A 25,282-nucleotide genomic window follows, 5' to 3' on the forward strand; every position below is an offset into this window, starting at 1 on the left:
TGAAGACTAAATTTATCTCTGCACCAATCTTAAAACACCCTCGCCCCGAACTCCCCTACATCGTGGAAACTGATGCTTCAAGCCTTGCCATGGGGGCAGTTCTATCACAAAAGGACCCGGTAACCAATCAGTTGCATCCCGTGGCATTTTGGTCCCGCAAATTCTCGCCTCCTGAAATCAATTACACGATTACTGACAAGGAACTTCTGGCTATCAAGTCTGCCTTTAAGGCTTGGCGGCATTATCTGCTGGGGGCCCGACACACCGTTACTGTGATTACGGATCACCGAAACCTGCAATATTTGAAAACCGCAAAAGCCCAATCCTCTAGACAACTCAGTTGGGCATACTTCTTTGCCGAGTTTGACTTCATAATTACCTATCGACCTGGTACAAAGAACGGTAAAGCTGATGCCCTTTCTCGGATGGGAGTGGAAGAACACTTGATCAACCCTAAACCTGTACCAATCATTCCCGAACAAAGAATTCTGGGTGTAATCGCCACAGAATCCATAGAGGAAGTTAAGGATAAAGCCAGGCAACTTGTAACTCCAGCAGACATACAGAATTGGCATCTGCAGGGAAAAGACTTTGCAGTAAAGGACAACTTATTGTATTTCCAAGAACGATTATACCTACCCAGCACAGATATACAGAAAAAAGTAATCTCTTGTTATCACGATTCTTTAATGGAAGGACATCCCGGTATGGCCAAGACCTCAGAAAAGATCAAGCGCTACTTCTGGTGGCCGTCTTGGAAAAAAGATATCAGAGACTTTATAATGTCCTGTGGAGTATGCGCCCAAAACAAGAGTCAAAAGGAAAGACCAGCAGGCCTCTTACGCCCTATTGACATCCCACCTCGCCCTTGGCATACGCTTTCTATGGACTTCATCACCGATCTACCTCCATGCTCCGGATACAATACGATTCTAGTAATCGTGGACTTATTCTCCAAGATGGCGCATTTCATTCCGCTCAAAGGCTTGCCAACAGCAGCAACTCTGGCCCGAGAATTTCTCGAAAACATCGTCCGACTGCACGGTTTTCCTTCGGTTCTAATTTCGGATCGAGGTAGCCAATTTATTTCTCATTTTTTGCGAAGTTGCTGTCGGTCGGCTCAAATTGATGTGAGACTATCGACCACTCACCACCCTCAGACCGACGGACAAACCGAGAGGACCAATCAAACTCTGGAACAGTATTTACGCTGCATGCTGCAACAAACTGAAAAAACTTGGAAAGACATCCTTTGGATAGCCGAATATGCCTACAATAACTCTGTCCATTCGGGAACTGGGAAAACCCTGTTTTTTCTTTTGTACGGCAGTCACCCTCGAACCTCGGAGTTGGATCCCCTCCAAGATCTTGAAACACCAGCAGTAGACTACCTGCATTCTACAATCACCCAAGCCTTTAAGGAAGCTGTTTCTCACCTTCAAAGGGCTAAAGAACAATACAAGAAAGGAGCAGATCAACATCGGAAGGAAGCCCCTCAATATCAAGTAGGGGATCAAGTCTGGTTATCCACCAAATATCTACCTTTAAAAGGGCCACGCACATTCAACCCAAGATACCTTGGTCCCTATTCCATCACTACCATAGTAAACCCAGTAGCAGTCAAGTTGGACTTGCCCCGCACATGAAGATACATCCGGTCTTCAACGTCTCTCTATTAAAACCCGTGCAACCTCAAACCCGACTAACTAAATCTCCAAAACCTATCCTAGTTGATGGAGAACTCGAGTTTGAAGTCAAAAGCATTCTGGACTCCAAGATCTCCAAATCTAAACTATTTTACCTAATTGACTGGAAAGGCTACGGCCCCCAAGAGAGATCCTGGGAACCTGCTGAATATGTCCACGCTCCTCGCCTAATCAAAAGATTTCACCGAACATTTCCTGACAAGCCAAAATCCCCGGAGAAGCCCGGTTTGGGAGGGGCCTTGAGGGGTGGTACTGTCATGATCTCTGCTTCCAAAAGGTCAGGGTTTTCCCAACTCCCTTGAAAGCAGATCCATAACCCAGGTTCCGAGTGCCAACCAGTCCCAATTGGGACCTTTTGGACCCAGTCCTGGCACCAGTGGCACCAGGCTCATAAATATGCCCAGTCCCAGCGCTGGAAGCGCCGGGCTCATAATGCTTGGGTGGACTTACCTGCAGCAGACCATGCTGCTTACTTGCCTGCCAGTTGAGCCTCTGATCCTCTTCTGTTTGGAACTACTTTTCCTGTTGGGTGGGGCAGGAGCCACTCCCTAGATTCAGAACACTGGAACTCTTCTGGAAAGCAGGAACTCTTTTCTTACCTAGGCGTGGCTGTGGAAGGAGACACCTAAGCACTACAGGAGGCTATTTAAACCACACCCGATGGATGAATCTTGCTTTGCGTTATTCTGCATCCTCTGCAGCAGAACGCTCATCGTGTCTTCTGCATCTGATCCTGGGCCTAAGGAAAAAGGCTTACCATCCTGAATCCAGTCTTCAGCAACACCTATAAAGACAAGAAAGAACAGGTTAGCATTACGGTCTTCAGTGACAGCTCTTCACTTACCTGGTCCATCGGCTGTCACCAACGCCTCGCGCTGCATTCTGGCATCTGAAAGACAAAGGCTTACCTACTCTTCGTGCGCTCCGGAGGTCTTCACACTGCATTCCGGCATCTGAAAGACAAAAGCTTACCAACTCTTCGCACGCTCCGGAGGCCTTCGGCGCTGCATCCCGCATCTGAAAGACAAAACAAGGTGCGTTTAAAGACATTGGGGAACTTTAATACTCACGTGCCATTACTCCTTTCCACATCTAACCCAGTGGGTATTCCGGCACCCTGCAGCCGCTCCGAACTTGTACCTGCAAAATAAAAAGACAGTTAGAGCGCATCGTGAAGCAGGCAACAAGCGCTTACTTACGTGCTTCCAGGCGCTTCTATTCATCACACGGGCTCCATCTTCAACTCACTTCAGCCCGTCATCCGCCATCGCCGGAACCCTGCAAAACAAGAAACATCATTACTAAAGACTTTAAAGACATTAGAATTACTCGAAACTTACCGTTTGTGCAGTAAACGACGGACAGCAGTCCTCTGAAGTCAAGAGGCCTGCTCCCCTTATCCAGTGAAGAAACTGGTTACAGCACCCTGCCCCGAGGCAGATGGAGAGCACGGCGTTCACTTACCTAAGGTGAGAGCGTTAACCTTTGGGGTTTTACAGGAGAAGAGAAAGGGAAGAAGAGAGAGACATTCAATAACCCAGTTCCTTAATCCCATATTTTCTATCTGCAGACATCTTACCCTTCGAGTCAGACATACAGTGCACAGAGGTCCAGCCCAAAGAGACAGCCGTGTGTTACACATCACCTTTGAAGATACGGTATACGCCCAGTCAAGACCGGCGCCTCTACGGGAATCAGGTGAGCGTTACATCCAGGCACAGTCCCACCACTTACCAATGATCCGTCTACTGCAGCCACTCCAGCTAACACAGGAGTGAGCACACAGAATCTAGAAGTAGCATTAAATGCCTCCCGAACCGAACTAGCCTGATTGCGAGCAGTGTGTGAGGGAGCACGAGTAGTAGAAGGAGAGCCCCAGCTCATGGGAGGAACATCACTGATCCCCGAAGGTGAATGGAATGCGGGAGATTTCTTATTTTGAATAGATAATACATCCATATGAGCAGTACAAATAGAAAGGGAGGGAGAAGACGACATTGTAGGGTATGACACAGTGGCTTCAGTGAGGGACGAGGCATACTGGAGTGACTTTGATGAAGTGGAGGAGGAGTCATGGGAGAGATACAGCAGGTGCAGTGGGCTCCCATAGAAGGAACGAGACATGGGAAGGGAGGCTCAGAAATAGAATGGGGAGGATTGCCTTGGCAAAGAAGCAAGCAGTTAAAGGGACTATAGGAAAGACAATTACAAATGCATTTGATATACAAGAGAGCAGGGAGACCGCATGATGTGCCCTGGGTGCAGATGGTCAAAAATCACCTTCTCAAATACCTCCCCCACTCAACGCGGGTGCGAGGAAATGGATTTATGTCTTCAAAAAGAATACTGATGGTGTGCCCTTGGCTATAGGAGATATCAAAAGCCTTCTAGTATCCATGGTAGGAGACCAAGCAGACATGTTCTGGGGAAGGCGGGTTTCCCCGGGGTAACAATTGGAAATGACACGCACAATGGGGCATCGTCTAACAATGTCAGGACACGAGTATGGGATGCCATGCAAAGGACCTTCCCCGACAGCCCCGATTTACATTCTATAATGCAGTGCACTATGAGGGACGAGGAAGAGGCTACATAGTACATTCTTTCGGGTGCAGGCGATATGGAGGATGGAAACACCTCCCTATTTTACTTCAGAATTAAATGAGGTCCCCAAAGTAAGTACAGAAGGCCCTTGATAAAATAGCTGGGCTTAAAGCCAAGGTCTGGCCTGAAATACAGCGCATTATAATACATCATTGCAGGGGGATCAAAGAAAGCGAGAAAGAAATCTCACAGAGAAGATTAGCTGAAGAAGTGAAACTAGTACAGAGTAAACTGGTGAAGGTTGCAGCAGTAACTACAGCACTGCCCTCAGAGCCAACAGGGGAGGAGGGAGGTGTGTCTGTGGCTACACAAGCTTGAATGGTTGCAATGTGGGCAGACAACGGGCAGGAGCATTGGAGAGGAGAAAAACAATATATGGGACCCCAATGACAAAGAAGACCAGCAAGAGGACAAGGTGGGTTTCGGGGACAGAGAGGAGGGTGATATGGAGGGCAAGGACCAAGGGGGGGAGGGCCCGGACAGTGTTGGTCATGCGGGAGGTTGGGCCATTCTACAAGGGAATGTTGCAACAGGCAACTCAACTTTAGATTCTTCTCATATTCATGACACAGAGATGCGGTTTAGACTAGACACTAAGGAGGACGATGTAAGAGATAAGATAAAAAACTGTTTGGAAGCCATCTGAGTCTGGATGGAGTCAAATTGTCTAAATTTGAATGGCGGGAAGACAGAGACTCTGGTCTCGGGCCCGCCAGGGGCTGCTGCTGGATGGTCCGATGCTTTTTGCCCCGCATCATTCAACCTGTGACCTAAGCCTTCCAAGACAGTTTGTAATTTAGGTGTAAAGCTTTTGGGAATCCCTGTCTATGGAGGCACAGGTTAACTCAGTGTATGGTGCAGGCTTTTTTAAGCTCAAACAGCTAAAGAAAGTCCTCACGTTTATTTCAGATAAATGTCATGCTCAAGTAGTGGCAGCTTGTGTTAATGGGAGTCTGGATTATTGTAATGCTGTTTAACTGGCAGAGCCTGCCTTTCTTATGCAGCGCCTACACGTGCTACAAAACACAGCAGTGCGTTCGGTTACTCACTTGCCAGCCAGAGCAGAAGTAATGAGGGCTATACAATCTCTCCATTGGCTCCTTGTAGAAGCTCGGGTACAGTTTAAGGCGCTTTCCAATATGCACAGTGCACTAGGTAGATATGGATAATTAGCCATCCAGGAGAAATTTGTTAGATATGGCCCAGTGCATTCTATGAGATCCTCAAATTCAGAACTCCTTCAGATACCCAAGTACGGGAAAGAAAGTTTGGGTGGCCGGGCCTTTTCGGTGTCCGAGCTTTGGAATTCGTTGCCTGAAAATTGAGAAAATTTGAGGATTTCTTATCCTTCAAAAATCATCTTAAAACGTTTCTGGTTAGATAAAGCTCAGAGATACTTATCCCCTTTGACACCTGGGTTTCGTTTACATCTATCCTGACAATCAGTTGTTTGAGTGCCATGATGCCTTGAGTGATAGAGCGCTAACAAATAAATTGATTGATTGATTGATTGATTGAAGGGGGCAATTATCAATACAACCAGGGATACAGCAATCAATCACATTGCGGGTACCCGTACCCAGGTAGCCCATATGGCCTTCCCCAAGGAAGTTATGAACAAGACGAACAGCCAAATAGTAGACCAATACCAGTCTATAACACCCTCCGACACGTCCCACATGCCATGCAGTCACAGCCAACAAACTCTAACCAAATGGCCCATTGGCTTAACAACCCTTTCGCACCACCCAAACGGAGCACCCCTACCAAGGGGCCTGTGTACTCAGTGACAATATTTCCTCTTGCCCAGGAACAGACACTCACCCCAACTAGGACAGCCCACAGAGAGCACTTGCGTGTCCAGTCCTATCCACTACCTTAAGTCCAGAAGAGAGAGGAACCACTGGTGGGGGCAGAGATAGGATACAAACATTTCATCTTTATGGTGGACTCGGGGGCAGAAAAATCATGTATTTGTGAAGGTGATTTTCCATTGTCAAATAAAAATCTTGAAACGCAAGAATTCTCTATGGCTGTAGTCATGGTTCCTTTCACAGAAGAGCTGGATGACAAGATAGGGGGGAGAACGATTAGGGCGCCCTTACTCTAATATGAAAGCTCACCTCTCAATCTGATAGGACGAGATTTTCTCAGCAAGTTGAACATGACCATATAATTTACTGATCGAGGTATTGTCTATTCTACCCCAGGCATGTGTCCTATAAGAGCAATACTTCTTATTAAAACAATTGTGAATGAAATAAAGATAAGGGGAATGTTTATTTATGGGATTCGAGTGTTAGTGAAGGCAGTACCTGAACTCACCATAAAGGAATGGAGAGTACCATCAGATTTTGTGTTCCGCCCTGTAGCGGTGCCTGAAATAGTGGCTGGCACAATACTGACGCTGGACTTAGAGGGAGTAGAGGTGTCTGCAAGAAGAATAGTGGCAAAAGGAACAGACATGCAAGGATGTGAGTGGCTCACAGTGTTATGCATTTATCCCAATGTACCATTAAGGGAATTAACTGACGACAACCAAGACAGGGAAATCATTCTGGAAATAAGCATACCATGTGAAGTAATGGTACAATACAGAAAAGTGCCAAGCTCCCTCATGGCAGTCGTCAGTGCACCACATTCCTACTATGACACAGATATGCAACATGTGCCCCCTCACTTGTGGACCACTAACCCACATGATGTAGGGCTCTTGAGAGAAGTGACCCCTGCAAAAATCACCCTGAAAGCATGGGGCAATACTCCCCAGAGTGAAGCAATACCCATTGACTCGTGAAGCAGAGGACGGGATTCAAGAAACAATACAAGTGCTCTCTAATTCGCCATGAAATACGGCGGTGTATCTGATTCAGAAAGCAACAGGGGGGTAGTGGCGTATGGTCCAAGACCTCTTCCCTCTTAATGACATAGTGCATAAAGAGTTCCCACTTGTCACAAATCCTGCGTCCATCTTGTGTTGCATCCCATTGCAGGCCACCCATTTCACAATAGTGGATCTCAAGAATACCTTTTTCTCAGTGCCCCTTTACTCAGATTCACAAAACCTCACTGTCTTCAAACTAGGTGGGAGGAGAAACCAACATTGCAGATTGCCCCAGGGGTGCTGCGAGAGTCCCAGCATATTCAAAAGGATTTTGCATGAAGACCGTGGCAATATTCAGGTCCCAAGTATCATCATTCAATACGTAGCTTAATTACTGGTTTGCAGTGACAGTGAAGAGAGCTGTCAAATGGACTCATTAGCTTTACTACAGCTACTTGCCCACAAGGGGTACAAGGTAGACAAGAAAAAGCTACAATATTGTCTGACTGAGGTTCTGTACTCTGGTCAATTGATTTCCAAAGATGGTAAAAGAAAAATACCCAACAGGGCTCAGCCAGACCCCATACTCTGAGAGATATGAAAACATTTCTCAGAATCTGTAATTAATGTAGAGCGTGGATACTTGATTATTCAGCCTATAGCAAGCCGCTCTTAGGACTCAAAGTAGCCCAAAAGGAGAAAACACACATACATGGACAACAGAAATGTGAACAGCTTTTGAAAATCTCAAGGAATTGATCAGCACTGCACCAGTTTTATCTACACCCGACTAAGATCGGGAGTTTTACTTGTTTCCACACTCCAATGGAACTCCAAAGACAGCAGGACTAACACAAAAGTCATCCCTGGTCTACAAACCACTAGCATATTACAGAAGCACCCTCAAATCAGTGATGCAGGGCCATTATGCATGCAAACAATCGCTTGCAGATGGCGCCTTTGCAATTGAAAAAAGCTCCACAATTGTCATGGGTTCATCTGTCACCCTATATGTTGAAGACTCCCTATTTGCCATTCTCGAGAGGTCAAAATCCACACTAACCACCCAACGAGCATCAGCATATGAAATAATCATATCTAGGCCAAATGTCCATGTGGTGCGTTGCAAAACTGTAAATCTAGCAACCTTTCTTACTGAACCATGCACTGTACACGATATGCAAGAACACAAATGCGCCACATAGGAGGGGGAAGGAGACGACATTCCAAAAGCAAAGGAAAATGCATTAGATGAAGGAGAGGTGTACTTTGTAGATGAATAGCCCTCTATCTGCCCAGAAACAGGGGAAAAACATGTTGGAGAATCAATGGTGAGATTAGAAGATGGGGAATATCAGCTAATAGTGAAGAAACGATTACCTATGCACTTCTCGGCCCAAGCGGCAGTGCTAGTGGCACTGATTGAAGCACTCCATGCAGCAAAAGGATGTGCAGTAACAATTCATTCTGCCTCAGCCTACGTAACCACCACAGTACATGTTGGGTTGTCAAGATGGAGAAGAAGGGGCAGACAGGACTCCGGTACAACACGCTGTGTTATTAAACAAACTGATCGAAGCCCTTGCAGAACACTCCGTAGTACCCCTGGTAAAGTATCAAGCGCACACTCATAACACTGACAAAATATAATTAGGAAACGCAGCAGCAGACCCAGCCCCCAAAAGAAACATCTTATCTCGAGCTACCAGCCATCACAGAATGCATACTGATAAACAAACAAGAACAAGCCAAAGAGGAAGGTTACAGTACATTACCCATAGCCCAAATTATAGAGCTATAAAAGAAAGCACCACCTGCAGAGCAAGAATTATTGATTAAATAAGGTTGCACACAATCCAAGACAGATTTACTCTGGAGACAAAATAACACAGGAAAAGTGGTAATGCCTTTTGAACCTCTGATCATGGTTTTCAAACAATTACATTTCCCAGCACATACTACCAAGCAACACATTGCCGCTGATCTCCAGGAACATTGGTTTATTTCAAACCTGCAGGAACATCGTAACAAAATGGTCAGAAAATGCACCTGTCAAACGCATAATTCAGGAATGACTCTGAGAACTCTCAGAGGAACACTGCCTCACCCTGTAGGGCCCTTCTGTGAACTGGACATTGATTATGCAGACATGGGAGAGAGATGTAATGGTGCAAGATATCTAATAGTGGTGATGTGTCCCTTTTCACAATGGGTAGAAGCAGGACCATGTATCCACCAGATGCAAAGTGTTCGGCCAAATACCTTGTCAGGGAAGTGTTTCCCCAATGGGGAATATCTGACATCATACGTTCTGACAATGGAACACACTTTGTAAACGATTTATTCAAAGAGGTGACTTTACTATTGGGAATAAAACATAAAATGTGCTCTATTTACCACCTTCGAGCAAACAGATGGGTTGAGAAAATTAACGGCTTACTTAAGAGTAGGTCATCTAACCTGTGTCACTCACTAAAGAATAATTGGGTCTACTGCTTACCTTTGGCATTGTTTCAACCCTGAACACAACCAAGTAAGGACCACCATCAGTCCTTCACCAGATAGTAACTGGTCGACACATGAAAACGCCTTTGTCACCAGTGCGGAGAATGTCAGATGCACAAAAAACAGCAACAGTACTAGGAGAGGACTTCAAAAAATACCTTACCCAATTAACACAAGCAGTTAGGAGCATAGCAAAACAAATGGCACCACCATTTACCAGAGAAAATGAATCAGACACAACCACTGCTGCGGCAGACAGTCCAGAACAACCACTGATGCCTGGCCAATTAGTGTATGTAAAAGGTTTCATACACAAATGGAACTCTCCAAGGTTCCATGGCCATACGAAGTGATCTATTATACCCCCTCGGCAGTAAAGGTCAAGGGACTACGGTACTGGATTCACCTAACAGATATACGAAAGGCACACAATAGAGTACTGCCTGAGTTAATGAGTGAACAACTTAGAAACATTACAGTACCCTAAATTAAATAGCAAAGAAATAACTGAGTATAAATAAAACAAAAAATATACTGCATGAAATAATTAATGAAAGAAAAGGAGTTTGTAAATCAGATAGCGTAGTACTTCCCTCTCCTATCTGTCTCTCAAATCTTTAGTGGAAACTTTACCTCACCCGCAAGTTTTCTATACTTCTGACTTGCCTCATCTGCGTATATATTAACCCCGTCATGCTTTTTATTTATCTCTTAGGTGCCATGATGATGGAACAAACAGCAAATGCAGATGATGAGTCAGTTAGCAGTAGGAATAGAAACAGTAGTTTGCCTTCCTATATCTTCCAGTGTGCACTAAATTTCATTGCTATGTTGTTCATTGTGATGATTTTAATATAGGGAGCATATTGGGCAGCATCTTTTATCTGGGGCCGTTTAAAAAGGGGGGGCAATTTGGAAAAATGGTAACAAGATATCCCACAATCTAACAATGCTGCACTAAAATGTTACCAAGTTGAGCTTGTTACCTGAATGGTCCATGAACAATGACAATGCCAGCCAATGGCAAGAGACAAATGACATACTGCCAACCGAGTCTATGTTTACAACTTGACTAGATTTCCCACAACTAATATTGAAACTACCTCAACCTCTAGTGAACATGAGTATGTACCCCAAACCCCATTGTCGAATACAAGACCTTCCTACTATGTTACCCCAGCAATGTACCAACAAGAAACAATTAAGAGTAATACTGATGCAAATGTTGATATTGTTCCCATGTACATCGAACTACCTGCAAATGTTCATATGTGAAAAGCTTTCACGAAAGAAAAGCAATCAATTTTACATTATCGATGAAGGATAGGAGAGGCCAATGAGCACCGGTATGACGCCTATCATGGGTTAGGACTAGATACTATTAATGATCTTCGCCACCCAGTAAGACTGAGATTCTCCTCATCGTCATTCCCGCTCCTTCCTTTCCTGCCACTCTCTGCCCGGCCTCTCTTGGCCCTCCTCCTGCTCCTACCTACCTGCGAGGCTAAAAACCATGGGGTCATCTTCGACTCCACACTCTCATTCTCTCCTCACATCTGAGACGTCTCTAAGAATTCACACTACCAGTTGCACCTCCTCAGAGGTATTCCACCTTTCCTCTCCTTCCACCCAGAAGCTCACTGTCTCTAGTGCTCTGGTTCTCTCTAGGCTGGACTACTGCAACAACCTCTTTCTAAATCTGCCTGCCTTTACTCTCCGCTCTCTGCAACTTATCCAGAACAGGACTGCAAGACTAGTCTTTGGCCTCAAGCCCAGGGATCATATCTGTCCAGGATGGAAATCTCTGCACTGGCTCCCAGTGGCTGCAAGGATCAAGTTCCAAACCCTCTGCATTGTCCACAAGGCCTTCTGCAACCTGGGGCCCCAATACCTTCAACTCTCTCTGCGTAAATATCTTCCCTCTAGAGCTCGTCGCTCTTCTGCCTCCAACTCCCTTAGGGTCAGTCACTTCTCCAAGCAAAGAGTTGGTGGTAGATCTCTTTCTTCGGCTGGGGCCTCAATCTAGAACAGCCTCCCTGCCTCCCTGAAACTTGAGGAGAACCATCTCCGGTTCCGGAAGCATCTAAAAACCTTCCTCTTTGTTTCTGCCTTTTCTCCTCCTCTACCCTTCTGACCTCCTGGCTGAAACTGAATCTGCACTGGTTACCTGCCCCCCCCGTTCTCGGGACCAGGTCCCTCCCCCACCAGTCACACACACCTGCACTGCATGCCTAGCAACCGCTGCACTTGGGGACTGTTTCTGTATCCCTACAGTCCCAATACCAGCAGTTGACACCTGATGTCTGCACTTACCTTTGCACTTGCCACCTTCTGGCCGTTACCTTACCTATTGTTATTATTCTATGCCATGTAATGCACTGTCATCTCCCCCTTCCCACCGCACTTTCACCCTTCCCCCATCCCATGCACTTGCACGATCTGAATGACACCTGCCCTAGTAGGATCGTTGTCTGTGTATAGGCACATTATAAATGCCACATCATATCATATCATACCCTGCCCAATCTAACAGCTGGTATTCTGACATGAGTTCAAATGGTAAAAGAACAACTAATAGTAGTTGTTATGTGTGTTCCTTAATTCCCCATGTCTCTGGTACACCGAAAATTCTAGTACCTCAAGAAGTCCCTGTAGTTGAAGCCCAATGTCTCCTTCATCTGGCACTATGTTGCATTAAGAGTTAATTTCAGTAAAATTACAACTCCAGCCACCCGACGAAGAAATCTGTAAAGGTCCAGACTGTCTGAAGGAACCGGTGCTGGCATTCGAATGCCCACGCTTCGCTGACAACAAGAGACTTCAGTCAACTCACATTTGCAAGGCAGACGCATTACGAGGATGGTCAGATCACCAATTAAACTGGATGGATCAAACCTGTGCTCAAACATGGACAAAACACGTCTCAAAGCTGACATGGGTCACAGCCTTCAAAAAACCCATCAAAGTTGGACAAGAGGACAATTATGAACTATGCTTCTATGGTGAAGGAAAGACTGCTATGGGGTCCAACAGACACTGCAAAAAGACTCGCTATTCCCGATCTTCAAAATTCCACAGCTGCCTTAATGGACTTTTATTGGGTGCGTGGCAATCAGGCGTATATGCATCTCCAACCATCATGGAGAAGCTACTGCACAGTAACAACGCTATATTCAGCAGTGCTGGTGATACCTAAAGAGCATGTAAAGCTGGGAGCGGTGCATCAAAAGCCATCACAGGCTCCACATCCAACAGGAGAGCAACCCCCCATCTACCAACTATTCTTTAAATAAAGACAGCCAGATGCCGTTCACTGAAAAAAGAGACACTCAAACTACATATCACAAGAGTTATCTGACCTCCTTGCGCAAATACTGGATCAATACAAACTCTTTAGCTCAGCAGAGACATTTTTTGCATCACTTGTGCCCAGCCTCCAGATAAGAGCAAATGCCAAAATGCTACAGATCCCGAGGTGGGAGCTCATCCAGCTGGCGAATGACACTGAGGAAGGATTCCATGTTATCAAAGTAGAACTTCGAGCTCTGACGACTATGCAGAACAGGTATGTTCTAGACCTTCTCACTGGAATGGGAGGTGGTGTTTGCAAGAAAATAGGAAGTTCCTGCTGTACATTTGACCCTTCTTCTGACGCTGAAAATGGGACCTTATCGCATGTGATAGCCGCAAGAACATGAGCTAGGAGTAAAGATGAAGAAAGAAGGTGGTATCGAAGATGACAGCTGGTTCACCATGGTATTCAGATGGGTACCGTTGTGGCTTGGAATGGCTGCAAGATGCTAGTACCCAGTATCGTCTTCTTCCTGCTATTTTTCTGAGTGTGCCAATTATGGTTGAGGTGTTGCACAAAAGCAGTGCCGGACAGTGCAATGATTATGGTGACAATCGGCAAACAGAATATTGCTAACAAGAAACAACCAGAAACTAAAGAGGTTTAGGTGCAAACTGGTGAAAGCAACGAGCCCAATTCAAAACACAGGAGATGAAGGAGATAATTTGAATCACACAACCATTAAGATACCATTAGACCTTGAAAATTATAGGGAGGTGTGGGTAGAAATGGATGGGGACAGGGATTGCATTTATATGACCTGTACCCCTGAGGAATATGCTAGACATGGGGATAGTTTGAGAAATGTATGTAGAGCATGGATGCCCATAAAAGGAACGCCCACCTGGGATGAAGCAGTAATAAGGGCAGAGGAACACAGACATACTGTTTGAGAGTATTTGTTATTTTATGTGTAATGAAAGGGGGGAATGTTGGGGAGGAGGTGATCAAATTTCCCCCTCACTATTCCCCATTTAATATACCTTGTAGGGGTGCCCTGCGATGCAATATAACATAGATATATGCGTGTATAACACAGCCCGTAGACTTCTTTTAGGACTCCATTTTGAACAGCGGTAGACGCCATCTTTTACTATGCCCAGAAATCATCAGCCTGCGGAAAGCAGCTCTCCCGTTCCCAGCGCCAGCCCAGACAGCTCTGACCACCGCCAACCCCTCCTACTCTGCCAGCTCCGCACAAGCTTTGTTCCCACAGAAGCCCGGCAATTCATTTGTTGCAAATGGTCTAACATCACATCTTCACAGTGTCCATTCCGAAGAGCATGAGATCAGAGCAGGCCTCTGTGCCTGAGCCCACCCATCTCCACTAAACTGCCTGTGCCCTCTCAACCCCCACCCATTCATACCACATCCCCCTAGCTCTGACCCCTCAACTCCTTTCATACAGATACCTATCTGTCCTGGCCTCACCCTGACCACCCCAGAGCCCCCTTCAAGTCCTAATCCTGCGTAACAATATATTTTCCAGTACCAACACATATCCCCTGATACCTGTAAGACAGATGGCTAATCAAACCTTAGGGTGGGCACCTGAGTGCGGGGTATGAAGTCATCAAAAGCATCGTGGAGGATAAGGGTTGGAATGCCAATAAACTAGCTCAGTTGACCTAAGTACCCCCATTCATACAAGAATTTATGTGCACCATTATTCTCATATTATCAGTTCCTGTTGTTTATTTTAGTTAAATAGATGTGTGTAGTGTTGTGCCCTGACCTTCGCCGCAAAGATGAGCCCATCAAATCCACGTGCTACGGGAGCGACACCAGAGCAGCAGCCAATCCAGCCTGGCCATCCTGTATGGAATTGACTGTATCATTCTGTTTCTCCAAATATTATCCAGATTTGTGTACCTATAGCCCCTCGTCACAAGTGAAGTATTTTCCCCTTAAAATCTGCTGGCTGTGTATTGTTTGGCAGAGTGCTCTTGGACAGCAGAGTTCTTTGCTTGCATTACAATCTTATCTCAGAGCTTCATTCTCCAGATGGGGAGCATCCTCATTATTTGGTCTATTAGATATTACATGTTGCATCAGGAGTGTGCCTTCATTCTAAATGTCTGTATTTAAAGTACCATCATTTTACAGTTATTGGCATGATATGTGTGAATTCTCACATTATATGTTAGGTACTATACTACTATTGCAAGTAATTCCATCACGAGCACTGCTAATCACACCATTTAAAGGTTTGCTAAAGAAATCCCAGGTACTCATACCATAGTCAGGTATTGCAACAAAGACCTCAGGTACTTGCCCCTCCCCACCCAAGACACATCCTCCGAGGATGTCTTTGAGCTATCTTTCTCAAACAGTAACATTAAGCCTTGGTGTTATACTATTACTTCTAAGCTGTCTGCTCAGAGTTAATGGCTTAATTGCAGCTGTAAAATATGCTACTGGTGTAATAAATGGTTTAACCAAGTGTGGCTTCAGCCCCTTGTTTTATATTTTGTCCTTGCACGGTTGTGATATGATATGATATGATAGGTTATTTATAACGCACTTAATACCCAGAGGTTTCTTAGCGCGGACCCGGGGATCGAACCTGTGTTGCTCTGTCTCGTCTTGTTTCCAAGGCGAGCACATTGCCTGTAAACTATCCTCCTGAGAAGTGTGGCTTTGTCCCCTTGTTTTATATTTTTTCATTGCACTGAAGTGCGTCTAAAAACAAGCATTGATGAAGCCTACAGTTTTATCTGAATTTTTCAGACATGGGGCAGTATGAAAGCTGTAAAGCAATTTGATTTATGTTACAATTATATGAGACATATTCCCTACCCTAAAATGTGCTGGCCTAGGCTTGTCTTCCTAATACAAGAAACGGTTCTGATTTGTGATTGCTAATGAGCAACGTTATACCGGCTGGGCACATTGAACACTATCATTACATTGAACTGAGACAATGTATTCTTTAAATCTAAACTTTTATTAAGTGTCCATCCAATGAAATATCAAAATGTCTTTTTACGCATTATCTACGATACATACATATTTTTGTTAATTACTGGTCTAAACTTTTTGTTGATGATGGGTAAGAAAATCCTTGCTATTGCTATTTGAAAGGGAATTATTCCTTTATAACTGGCAGCTTTCAAAAGGTAAATCTGTCCACTTCCTTAAGTATTTCCTCGTTAAAAGCAAATATGTTTTCTGGATGTTGTGTGCTTCATTCTAATAACCTTCCCTGAAATATTTACAGAAATTCCTTTTATTTTCAGTTGACCCTATTTTAGAGATGGCAGGGGGGTGGACGGGGAAGGTGGCTAATGGTGAATCACAGTATACCACTATAATCATTGGTCTCTAGATAGAGGCAAATCAAAAGGCGTTCTTAAAGTGCTTTTGAGCTCACTGAAAACATTGCTGTCCGAGCTCAAAGCTTTATTTTTCCTGACATGGCAGGGAGGTACAGGAATCACATAGATCTCAAATTTCCCATGGTCAAGCATGAGAAGGGTCTCCAGGCCTGTTTTGCTGGAAATTCTGGGATTGGTAGTTTTTCTAAGTTTCAAATGACACAGAAAATCCTACAAGTCCCAGGATACAACGGGAGGAAAACACCACTGGATGGCCTGCCCATGCATGGCCACTTGAAACTTGAAAGCTCTCGAATCAAAGGTTTAGAAAGTAGCACAATAATGAGATAAAATAGTTAGGGTTTGGACTCTCCAAAAATGTTTATATTTTGAAATAGGTGTCAGTTTAAGTGCTGTCTATAAGCCACAACTATTGGCAGTGGACGTGAAGGTAGGATAGAAACTGGGTGTGTGGAGGGATACACGTGCTGTGGGTATTGTTTGGATTTGTATTCACCCATTGTACACCCATTCCCATGCCATTTCCTATAATCATTCAAACACACCACCTGCCCTTCCCCATCTAATAGACTCTTCCCCAAAATCTAAATGAGCTAGCTATGTGCTTTCATGGAGAAGCCCATGTTATTTCTCAGCGGTCTTCGGTGAAGCAACTATGTATTTGCAACAATAAACCTATTCTGGGTGTAATACGATTGTCTCAGTCTATTGTGCATTCAGGCAATTGCTTTATAATCAATATGAGTGTCCTTGCATATGTTTGTGTTAATAAGACTCATTGCCATAGTCACTCATTTTGCATCTTGTATGTGCATTAGATAGACATTTTCCAGGCATAATATAACATTAAAGCAGTGCCTGGAAAATGCCTTTCCCATGCCTAAATACAAGCCTAAACTGTTGGCAGTGCCAATGTTTGTTCAGTGATTGTGTGTGTGCCTACGCGTGTGCAGTAATTACATGCTATGAGTTTGGACTTTTTTTAGAAGGTGGTTCAGATAGTATTCGTACATTCAGAGTGTGACAGATACTGCCACTTCATAGACACCTGATTGGGCGAATGCTTGGTTGTATTGAGTATTCATCCAATCAGAGTGTGCATGATACAGCTGTAGACAGGCATGCACATCTGAATTTGATGAATGTTCATCGAGAAAGAAATAGCAAGCCAATGTTCTGTAGTAACAAATACAGAGACATCACAATAAAGTATTACTGAAGCAAAACTAAAAAAGTGGAATACACACATTGATGTACTGAAGCACATACATTAATTAGTAGAATTTTGGGGAAATTAAGGGAAGCACGCATCCACTTAAATGAGTTGTAATACATGTATCTGTTTGTGTAGCAAATGATAGAGTTATGAAAAATGTTTAAATGCCTGCTGTCATTTTCAGAGAATACTTTGCTAAGCAAAGGTTGTAGTAGTGGAAGTCAAAAGTCACAAACTAGCTTGATACAAAGCAATGCATGCACTTATTCTGATCCTGGCCAATTGGGATCAATGAGCAGGTCATTTTAGGGGAAACAGGTGCAATCTTACTAACATTCGGAACGTTTCAAAAAAAGGGGAGGTCATTGAAACATGACGGTGCTATACTTTAAATATATATTCCAAACATTAGCTGTATAAAAATAGAAAATATTTACAAGACAGATCACATTCCACCTCAAAGAAACGTCAAGATACCTCACATTTAAATTGACAAAAAGACCTCATGGATGATTCCGAAAAAGATTAAATGTCTTACTCGTTTACAGAAAGTGTACAGTAAACTCAAACTCAGCTAGGATGCATTGCCACTATTTTGGAGTGGCACCAGAGAATTTCTGATTTTTCATTTTAGAATGTGCAGGCGGAGGGGGGTGATTGCAATATGACTCTCTAATTTCGATAGAAGGACAAGCAGGATTAACATCACATTGGCCATGCACTGGACTTTAAAAACACCATGGCAATCAAAGAGAGTGTAAAGCTAAACATTGAGGCTATTGTAAATGAATCCTCCATCATCTGTTCTCAACATAACTACAGCATGCAGACCAACATACAGGAGTGCAAAAACAAACCTTGAGATAGTCCATCTATAAAGGATGTCTAGCCCCTATCACATTAATAGTAAGTCAATGATTTGGGCCAGTCTAAGTTCAAAGAATCAACTCAAAGGTCTTCTTTAATGTGAATCAATCCAGTATTATTGCAATTTCGTCATCATCATCATCTGAAGGCACATTTGAAATTATATTGTCCACATTTTCTGCATCCGGGTCCAAAATTATAGCTATTTCATCTGAGGTTGTTACAGGCGCTGTTGTGATGGTTGTAGGTACTGTGGATGATGTTGTAGGCAGGCTACCCGTAGTAGAAACTGTTGTTTCAAGAGTAGTAGTAGTAGTCGTTTGAAATGTTGTGGCTAGAGTTGTTGTATCAGGCACAGTGGTAGAGCTGGACGTTATTGTAGTAGTTGGAGGTGATGTTGTCATGATAGGCATAGTTGTAGTGGGTACAGCTGTGGAAGGCGTTGTTACAGGTCCAGTTGTTAATGCAGTAGTTGTAACTGATGCAGTTGTAGGAGTAGTTGTTACATCTGACGTAGTTGCTATAACAATTGTAGTGGGAATTGTTTCCGTTGCTGAAAGAGTAGTTGACAAGGGCAAAGTTGTAGTAGTCGATGCTGTGGTCTGTAATAATGTAGTTGGAACTGATATAGTTATAGGATTAGCTGTTGCACCTGAAGTAGTTGTTATAGCAGTTGTATCAGGGAGAGTTGTAGTAGGTGTTGTTTCAGTTAAGGAAACAGTAGTTAATAAAGGTGTTGTTGATACTGTAGTTGGATTTGTGGTAGCAAGTGTAGTAACAGGAACAGTAGTTATAGGCACAGGGGTAGTTAATAAAGTAGTGGAAGCTTCTGGAGTCATTGTGGTGATAGTAGATAGTGCTGCCAAAGGTGTTGTTGTTGAAGGAGCAGTTGTTGTACCTGAAGTGGTTATTATAGTTGTATGAGGGAGAGTTGTAGTAGGTATTGTTTCAGTTACTGCAACAGTAGTTGATAAAGGCGTTGTTGATACCGTAGGTGGATTTGTAGTAGTGAGTGTAGTAACAGGAAATGTTGTAGAAGTAGTCTGCAATGTTGTGGCAAGTGTTGATGTATCAAGCAAACTTGTGGTAGGAAGAGTTGTGGTCAATAATGTGGTGGTTGTGTCAGGCACAGTTGTAGGGATAGATGTTATTGAGGTGGTCAGGGGAGAAGTTGTTATTAGGGGTATTGTGGTAGTCGGTATAATAGTGGAAGCTGTTGTAGATGGGAGAGTTGTAGATGTTGTAGTTGTTAATATGGGGGTTGTAACTGATAATGTTGAAGTATTTGTTGTTGTACCTGATGTGGTTGTTATTATAGTTGTAGCGGGAAGAGTTGTAGTAGGTATTGTTTCAGTTACTGCAACAGTAGTTGATAAAGGTGTTGTTGACACTGTAGTTGGATTTGTAGTAGAAAGTGTAGTAATAGGAAATGTTGTAGCTGTAGTCTGCAATGGTGTGGCAAGTGTTGATGTATCAATTAGAGTTGTGGTAGGAAGAGTTGTGGTCAATACTCTGGTGGTTGTGTCAGGTACAGTTGTAGGGATAGATGTTATTGACGTGGTTAGGGGAGAAGTTGTCATAAAGGGTATTGTGGTAGTCGGTATAATAGTGGAAGGTGTAGTAGTTGGGAGAGTTGTAGATGTTGTAGTAGTTAATATGGGTGTTGTAACTGATAATGTTGAAGGATTTGTTGTTGTTCTGGATGTGGTTGTTATTATAGTTGTAGCAGGAAGAGTTGTAGTAGGTATTGTTTCAGTTAATGCAACAGTAGTTGATAAAGGTGTTGTTGATAATGTAGTTGGATTTGTAGTAGCAAGTGTAGTAACAGGAAATGTTGTAGCTGTAGTCTGCAATGGTGTGGCAAGTGTTGATGTATCAATTAGAGTTGTGGTAGGAAGAGTTGTGGGCAATACTGTGGTGGTTGTGTCCGGCACAGTTGTAGCGATAGACGTTATTGACATGGTAAGGGGAGAAGTGGTCATAAGGGGTGTTGTGGTAGTCGGTATAATAGTGGAAGCTGTTGTAGTTGGGAGAGTTGTAGATGTTGTAGTAGTTAATATGGGTGTTGTAACTGATAATGTTGAAGGATTAGTTGTTGTAGCGGATGTGGTTGTTATAGTAGTTGTACCAAGGAGAGTTGTAGTAGGGGTTGTTTCAGTTACTGCAACAGTAGTTGATACAGGCGTTGTTGATACCGTAGTTGGATTTGTTGTAGCAAGTGTAGTAACAGGAAAGGTTGTAGCTGTAGTCTGCAATGGTGTGGCAAGTGTTGATGTATCAATTAGAGTTGTGGTAGGAAGAGTTGTGGGCAATACTGTGGTGGTTGTGTCCGGCACAGTTGTAGCGATAGACGTTATTGACATGGTAAGGGGAGAAGTGGTCATAAGGGGTGTTGTGGTAGTCGGTATAATAGTGGAAGCTGTTGTAGTTGGGAGAGTTGTAGATGTTGTAGTTGTTAATATGGGGGTTGTAACTGGTAATGCTAAAGGATTCGTTGTTGTATCTGATGTGGTTGTTATTATAGTTGTAGCAGGAAGAGTTGTAGTAGGTATTGTTTCAGTTAATGCAACAGTAGTTGATAAAGGTGTTGTTGATAATGTAGTTGGATTTGTAGTAGCAAGTGTAGTAACAGGAAATGTTGTAGCTGTAGTCTGCAATGGTGTGGCAAGTGTTGATTTATCAATTAGAGTTGTGGTAGGAAGAGTTGTGGTCAATGCTGTGGTGGTTGTGTCAGGCAAAGTTGGAGGGATAGATGTTATTGACGTGGTTATGGGAGAAATTGTCATAAGGGGTATTGTGGTAGTCGGTATAATAGTGGACGGTGTAGTAGTTGGGAGAGTTGTAGATGTTGTAGTAGTTAATATGGGTGTTGTAACTGATAATGTTGAAGGATTTGTTGTTGTTCTGGATGTGGTTGTTATTATAGTTGTACCAGGGAGAGTTGTAGTAGGTACTGTTTCAGTTACCGCAACAGTAGTTGATACAGGTGTTGTTGATACTGTAGTTGGATTTGTTGTAGCAAGTTTAGTAACAGGAAATGTTGTAGCTGTAGTCTGCAATGTTGTAGCAAGTGTTGATGTATCAATTAGAGTTGTGGTAGGAAGAGTTGTGGTCAATAATGTTGCGGTTGTGTCAGGCACAGTTGTAGGGATAGATGTAATTGATGTGGTTAGGAGAGAAGTTGTCAGAAATGGCATTGTGGTATTCTGTATAATAGTGGACGGTGTTGTAGTTGGGAGAGTTGTAGATGTTGTAGTTGTTAATATGGGGGCTGTAACTGATAACGTTGAGTGATTAGTTGTTGTACCTGATGTTGTTGTTATTATAGTTGTAGCAGGGAGGGTTGTAGTAGGTATTGTTTCAGTTCTTGCAACAGTCGTTGATAAAGGTATTGTTGATGCTGTAGTTGGATTTGTGGTAGCAAGTGTAGTACTAGGAATGGTTGGTGTAGGCACAGGGGTAGTTAATAAAGTAGGGGTCATTTCTGGTACAGTTGTAGTCCTAGATAGTGCTGCAGTAGGTGTTGTTGCTGAGATGGATGGAGCCAAAGTTGTTGCTTTAAAAGCAGTAGTGGAAACAGATAATGCTGTTGATGTAGTCTGCAATGTAGTGGCAAGTGTTGATGTATTAAGTATACTTGAGGTAGGCAGAGCTGTGGTGAGTATTACAGTACTTGTGTCAGGCATGGTTGTAGAGAAAGTTGTAGGGATAGATTTTATTGATGTAGTTAGTGGTGCTGTTGTCGTGAGTGATATGGCAGAGGCAGGTGCATTTGTGGAAGTTGTACTAGGGAGAGTTGAAACATTTCTTATTGTTGCTGAAACTGGCAGCTTTGCAGTGGCTGATTTTACAATTGTGTTAGACTGAACTTTTGTTGAAGGAGTTACACTAGATATAGGTGAAGTAGAATGTGTCACTGTAAGTAAATGAGTGTTTCTGTCAGTTGTTAATGCTGTCAATAGTCTTGTAACAGGCAACGCGGTTGCAATCAAGGTTTCTGTTGGCATGAATCTGGTTGCTACTGTTAGAGTCACTGAACTGTTCACTATCTCTGTTTTACTCATTGTAGTAGGCACACTAGAAGTCGAAGTAGTCACAGCAGTTGTCATTTGCATAGTAGTGGTTATTAGAGGTGGTTGCGCTCCTGGATCCAGTATTGTGACGTTATAACCAATGTTTGGAAATATAAAACAGGAAATTTTTTTACCAAATAAATCTGCCTGTATATTTTCTGTAAGAGCATGAAGGTAGTAATCCATCGAGAGGGTTTCCAGCTATTGAAATAAATCATTAAAATATTGATTAGTGTGAACATAAAACATGAATTAAACACGTGCTACATTTTGGTCAGTACATATGATGTGATAGTTTAGAAAACAAATTAAATGCCTGAATAATTTGCAAATATAATGAAATGCTGGCATACAACCCGAAAAAAGGTTTACACTGTAAAGACTGGCATTCCATGGGTGTACAGCACAAATGCAATGTCCACTACAGGCTTGAGATCAGTCAAATGAGAATGCATAAAATAGTATGGGCCAGGCAAGCAACTATCCACAATTTCGAAAGCTCTCAAATCACGGGTGTTAAAAGTAGCAGAATAATTAGATAAAGGACATAGGGGTAGGATTCTCCAAACAATTTGACATTTTGCAAATAGGTGACACTTTACGTGCTGTCTACAAGCCACAACTACGGGCAGTGGAAGCAAAGCTAGTACTGAGGTTGTTTGCGAGTAGGGACACATGGGCTGTGGGTATTGTTTGGACTTGTATCCACCCATTGAACACCCATCCCAGTGCTAGTCCCTATGATCATTCCCACAGACTATCTGCCCTCCCCATCTAAAAGTCTCTTCTCCCACAATTTCTATGAGCTAGCCCTGTGATTTTATGGAGAAGCCTATGTTACTTCTGAGCAGTTGTCTGGAGGCAATTGTGTATTTGCAACAATAATCTTGCTGCGGGTGTAATAAAATTGTCTCAGACTAATGTACATTCAGGCAATTTATTCATCATCTATATGAGTGTCCTTGCATATGTTTCTTGCATTGTATTCCTCTTAACAATACTCATTGACAAAGCCACTAGTTTTGAATCTTGTATATGCATTAGATAGACGTTTTCCAGACACTGTTGTAGAGAGGGAGCCAAGTACCCCCACCTCAACTACCTTGCCCATATTGCCTATATGTTGGGAACCAGAGTGTGAGACACGTGCAGTACCATTGAAAGTACAGATACCAATGTTAGGAAGAATTATATGCAGTACCCTTTGGAAACACCACACACAATTAGCACTACAAGTGACAGTACAAATTCACCTTTGGTACAAGCCTGTACTACACAGTAAAGTGCTAGCGATGGCTGAGCAGCCAGACTTATCTCAAGTGTAAGTGAGCAGTATCAAATAGTTACACAAAGGACAGCAATTACTATGATTCAAACAAACACTGACTCAAGGTTTGTGAGTAAAAGAATACACATGTATTTACACATCAGTTGTATAACGTTTCACTAAAGTAAAGCAGTTGAAAAATCACATTACCAATAAACCACACCACTCCCAATAGATTCTGGACAAGTAAAACTCAAAATGAAGTGTGAGCAAAATGGCACTCCAGTAATATAAAAAGAGAGGGAAAAACAATGTTAGACTAAAATTGAGCAGCACCAACAGGTAAGTAAGCAGAGAAATTTAGAAATAGGAACTACAGTGATGGAATCAAATCAAATAGGCTTAGGGCCAAAGTCAATAGGACAATGTCTTTTGCTCAAGATCACACAGTTCAGGGTAGTTCGCGGTTAAGTCTTTGCCAAGAGTTCAGAACGAAGTTGGTCAGTAGAAAAGTTAGTTTAAAGAGAAGAGAAGGACAAGCCCTCGGATTGGCGAAAGGTTTCAGATACCTTCACCGCGGCTGAACGAAACCTTTACCGCGGCTGAACGAAACGAACAACCGGATTTGCACAGTACCTTTAAATGGAGAAGAAGCTGTAGCTGCGGCGGATGTTCCTGGTAGTTCCAGAAGGCTCACAGTTCCTGAAGCGACTGTCGGACTGACACGAAGTAGGAAGACTGGAGGGTCCTGCACTACCCAGGGAAGAAACCAGCAGCAGAGCAAAATAATGAATAAAAGGTGCGCTCCTTAAAACCCAAGCAGGGTCCGACCTTCCTGGCTATCCGGCCCACTGTAGCTCTGTACAGCGAATTCGAACAGAGGAGGGAGTCCTGGCTTGCAGTTTGGGCAAACTGGTTGGTCCCACCAGCTCAGGGAAGAAGACAGCTGGAGGATCTTCTCTGTCATTGGAGTTCGAGGATTCGGACCTGCAGCATGGCTTCACCGGGCAGTTCAGTCGTTGTAGGGGTCCTCTTCTGTCAGCTCCTCATTGGTTCTTTCATTCCAGTGGCGACTCTGCCTTTCCAGTCCAAGAGACCTGCTTTTTATGCAGTTTTCCCCCATTCACACAGCCTGGCTGTCAATCACACAGCAGGGAGGCTGTCCTGGCGGGGACACTCACCACAGCCAATCAAACAGGAGTGTGACTTGGGTTACCAAGGGAACCCATGGAAGGGGTCCTAAAACCCCTCCCTCACATCCTGCCTACCTAGACTTTCAGGCACCTTAAGAAGGGCTTCTGTGCAGAAGCCTGTGAAAAGACAGCGAACAAAAGGACCAAACCTGGTCTGGTGCACAGAGTAAAACACGAGAAAGACTTTTACAAAAATAAATGGTGAATAAACTCAGCCGGAAACATACTAAAATGTATATGGTCAAGCGGGTTTAAGTTTGAGGCTACCAAGATAGCTTAAAACAATACCAGTGTTATTTAAGATAACCGCGGTAGGAAAAATAGGGTAGTTACCACT

At 43.5% G+C, this 25,282-nt stretch overlaps 1 protein-coding gene across 1 annotated transcript; it reads right to left on the bottom strand.

Moving 5' to 3' along the window:
• Positions 1-18,516: 18,516 nt before the first annotated feature.
• LOC138510714 (mucin-2-like) lies at positions 18,517-21,201 on the bottom strand. Its single transcript, XM_069626475.1, has one exon. It carries the CDS (start codon positions 21,196-21,198, stop codon positions 18,517-18,519), a length of 2,682 nt encoding a protein of 893 aa, XP_069482576.1. The 5' UTR covers positions 21,199-21,201.
• Between the last annotated feature and the right edge of the window lie 4,081 nt (positions 21,202-25,282).

Source organism: Ambystoma mexicanum, chromosome 6p, assembly GCF_040938575.1.
Source record: "Ambystoma mexicanum isolate Mex_15411 chromosome 6p, UKY_AmexF1_1, whole genome shotgun sequence".
Taxonomy (NCBI): domain Eukaryota; kingdom Metazoa; phylum Chordata; class Amphibia; order Caudata; family Ambystomatidae; genus Ambystoma; species Ambystoma mexicanum.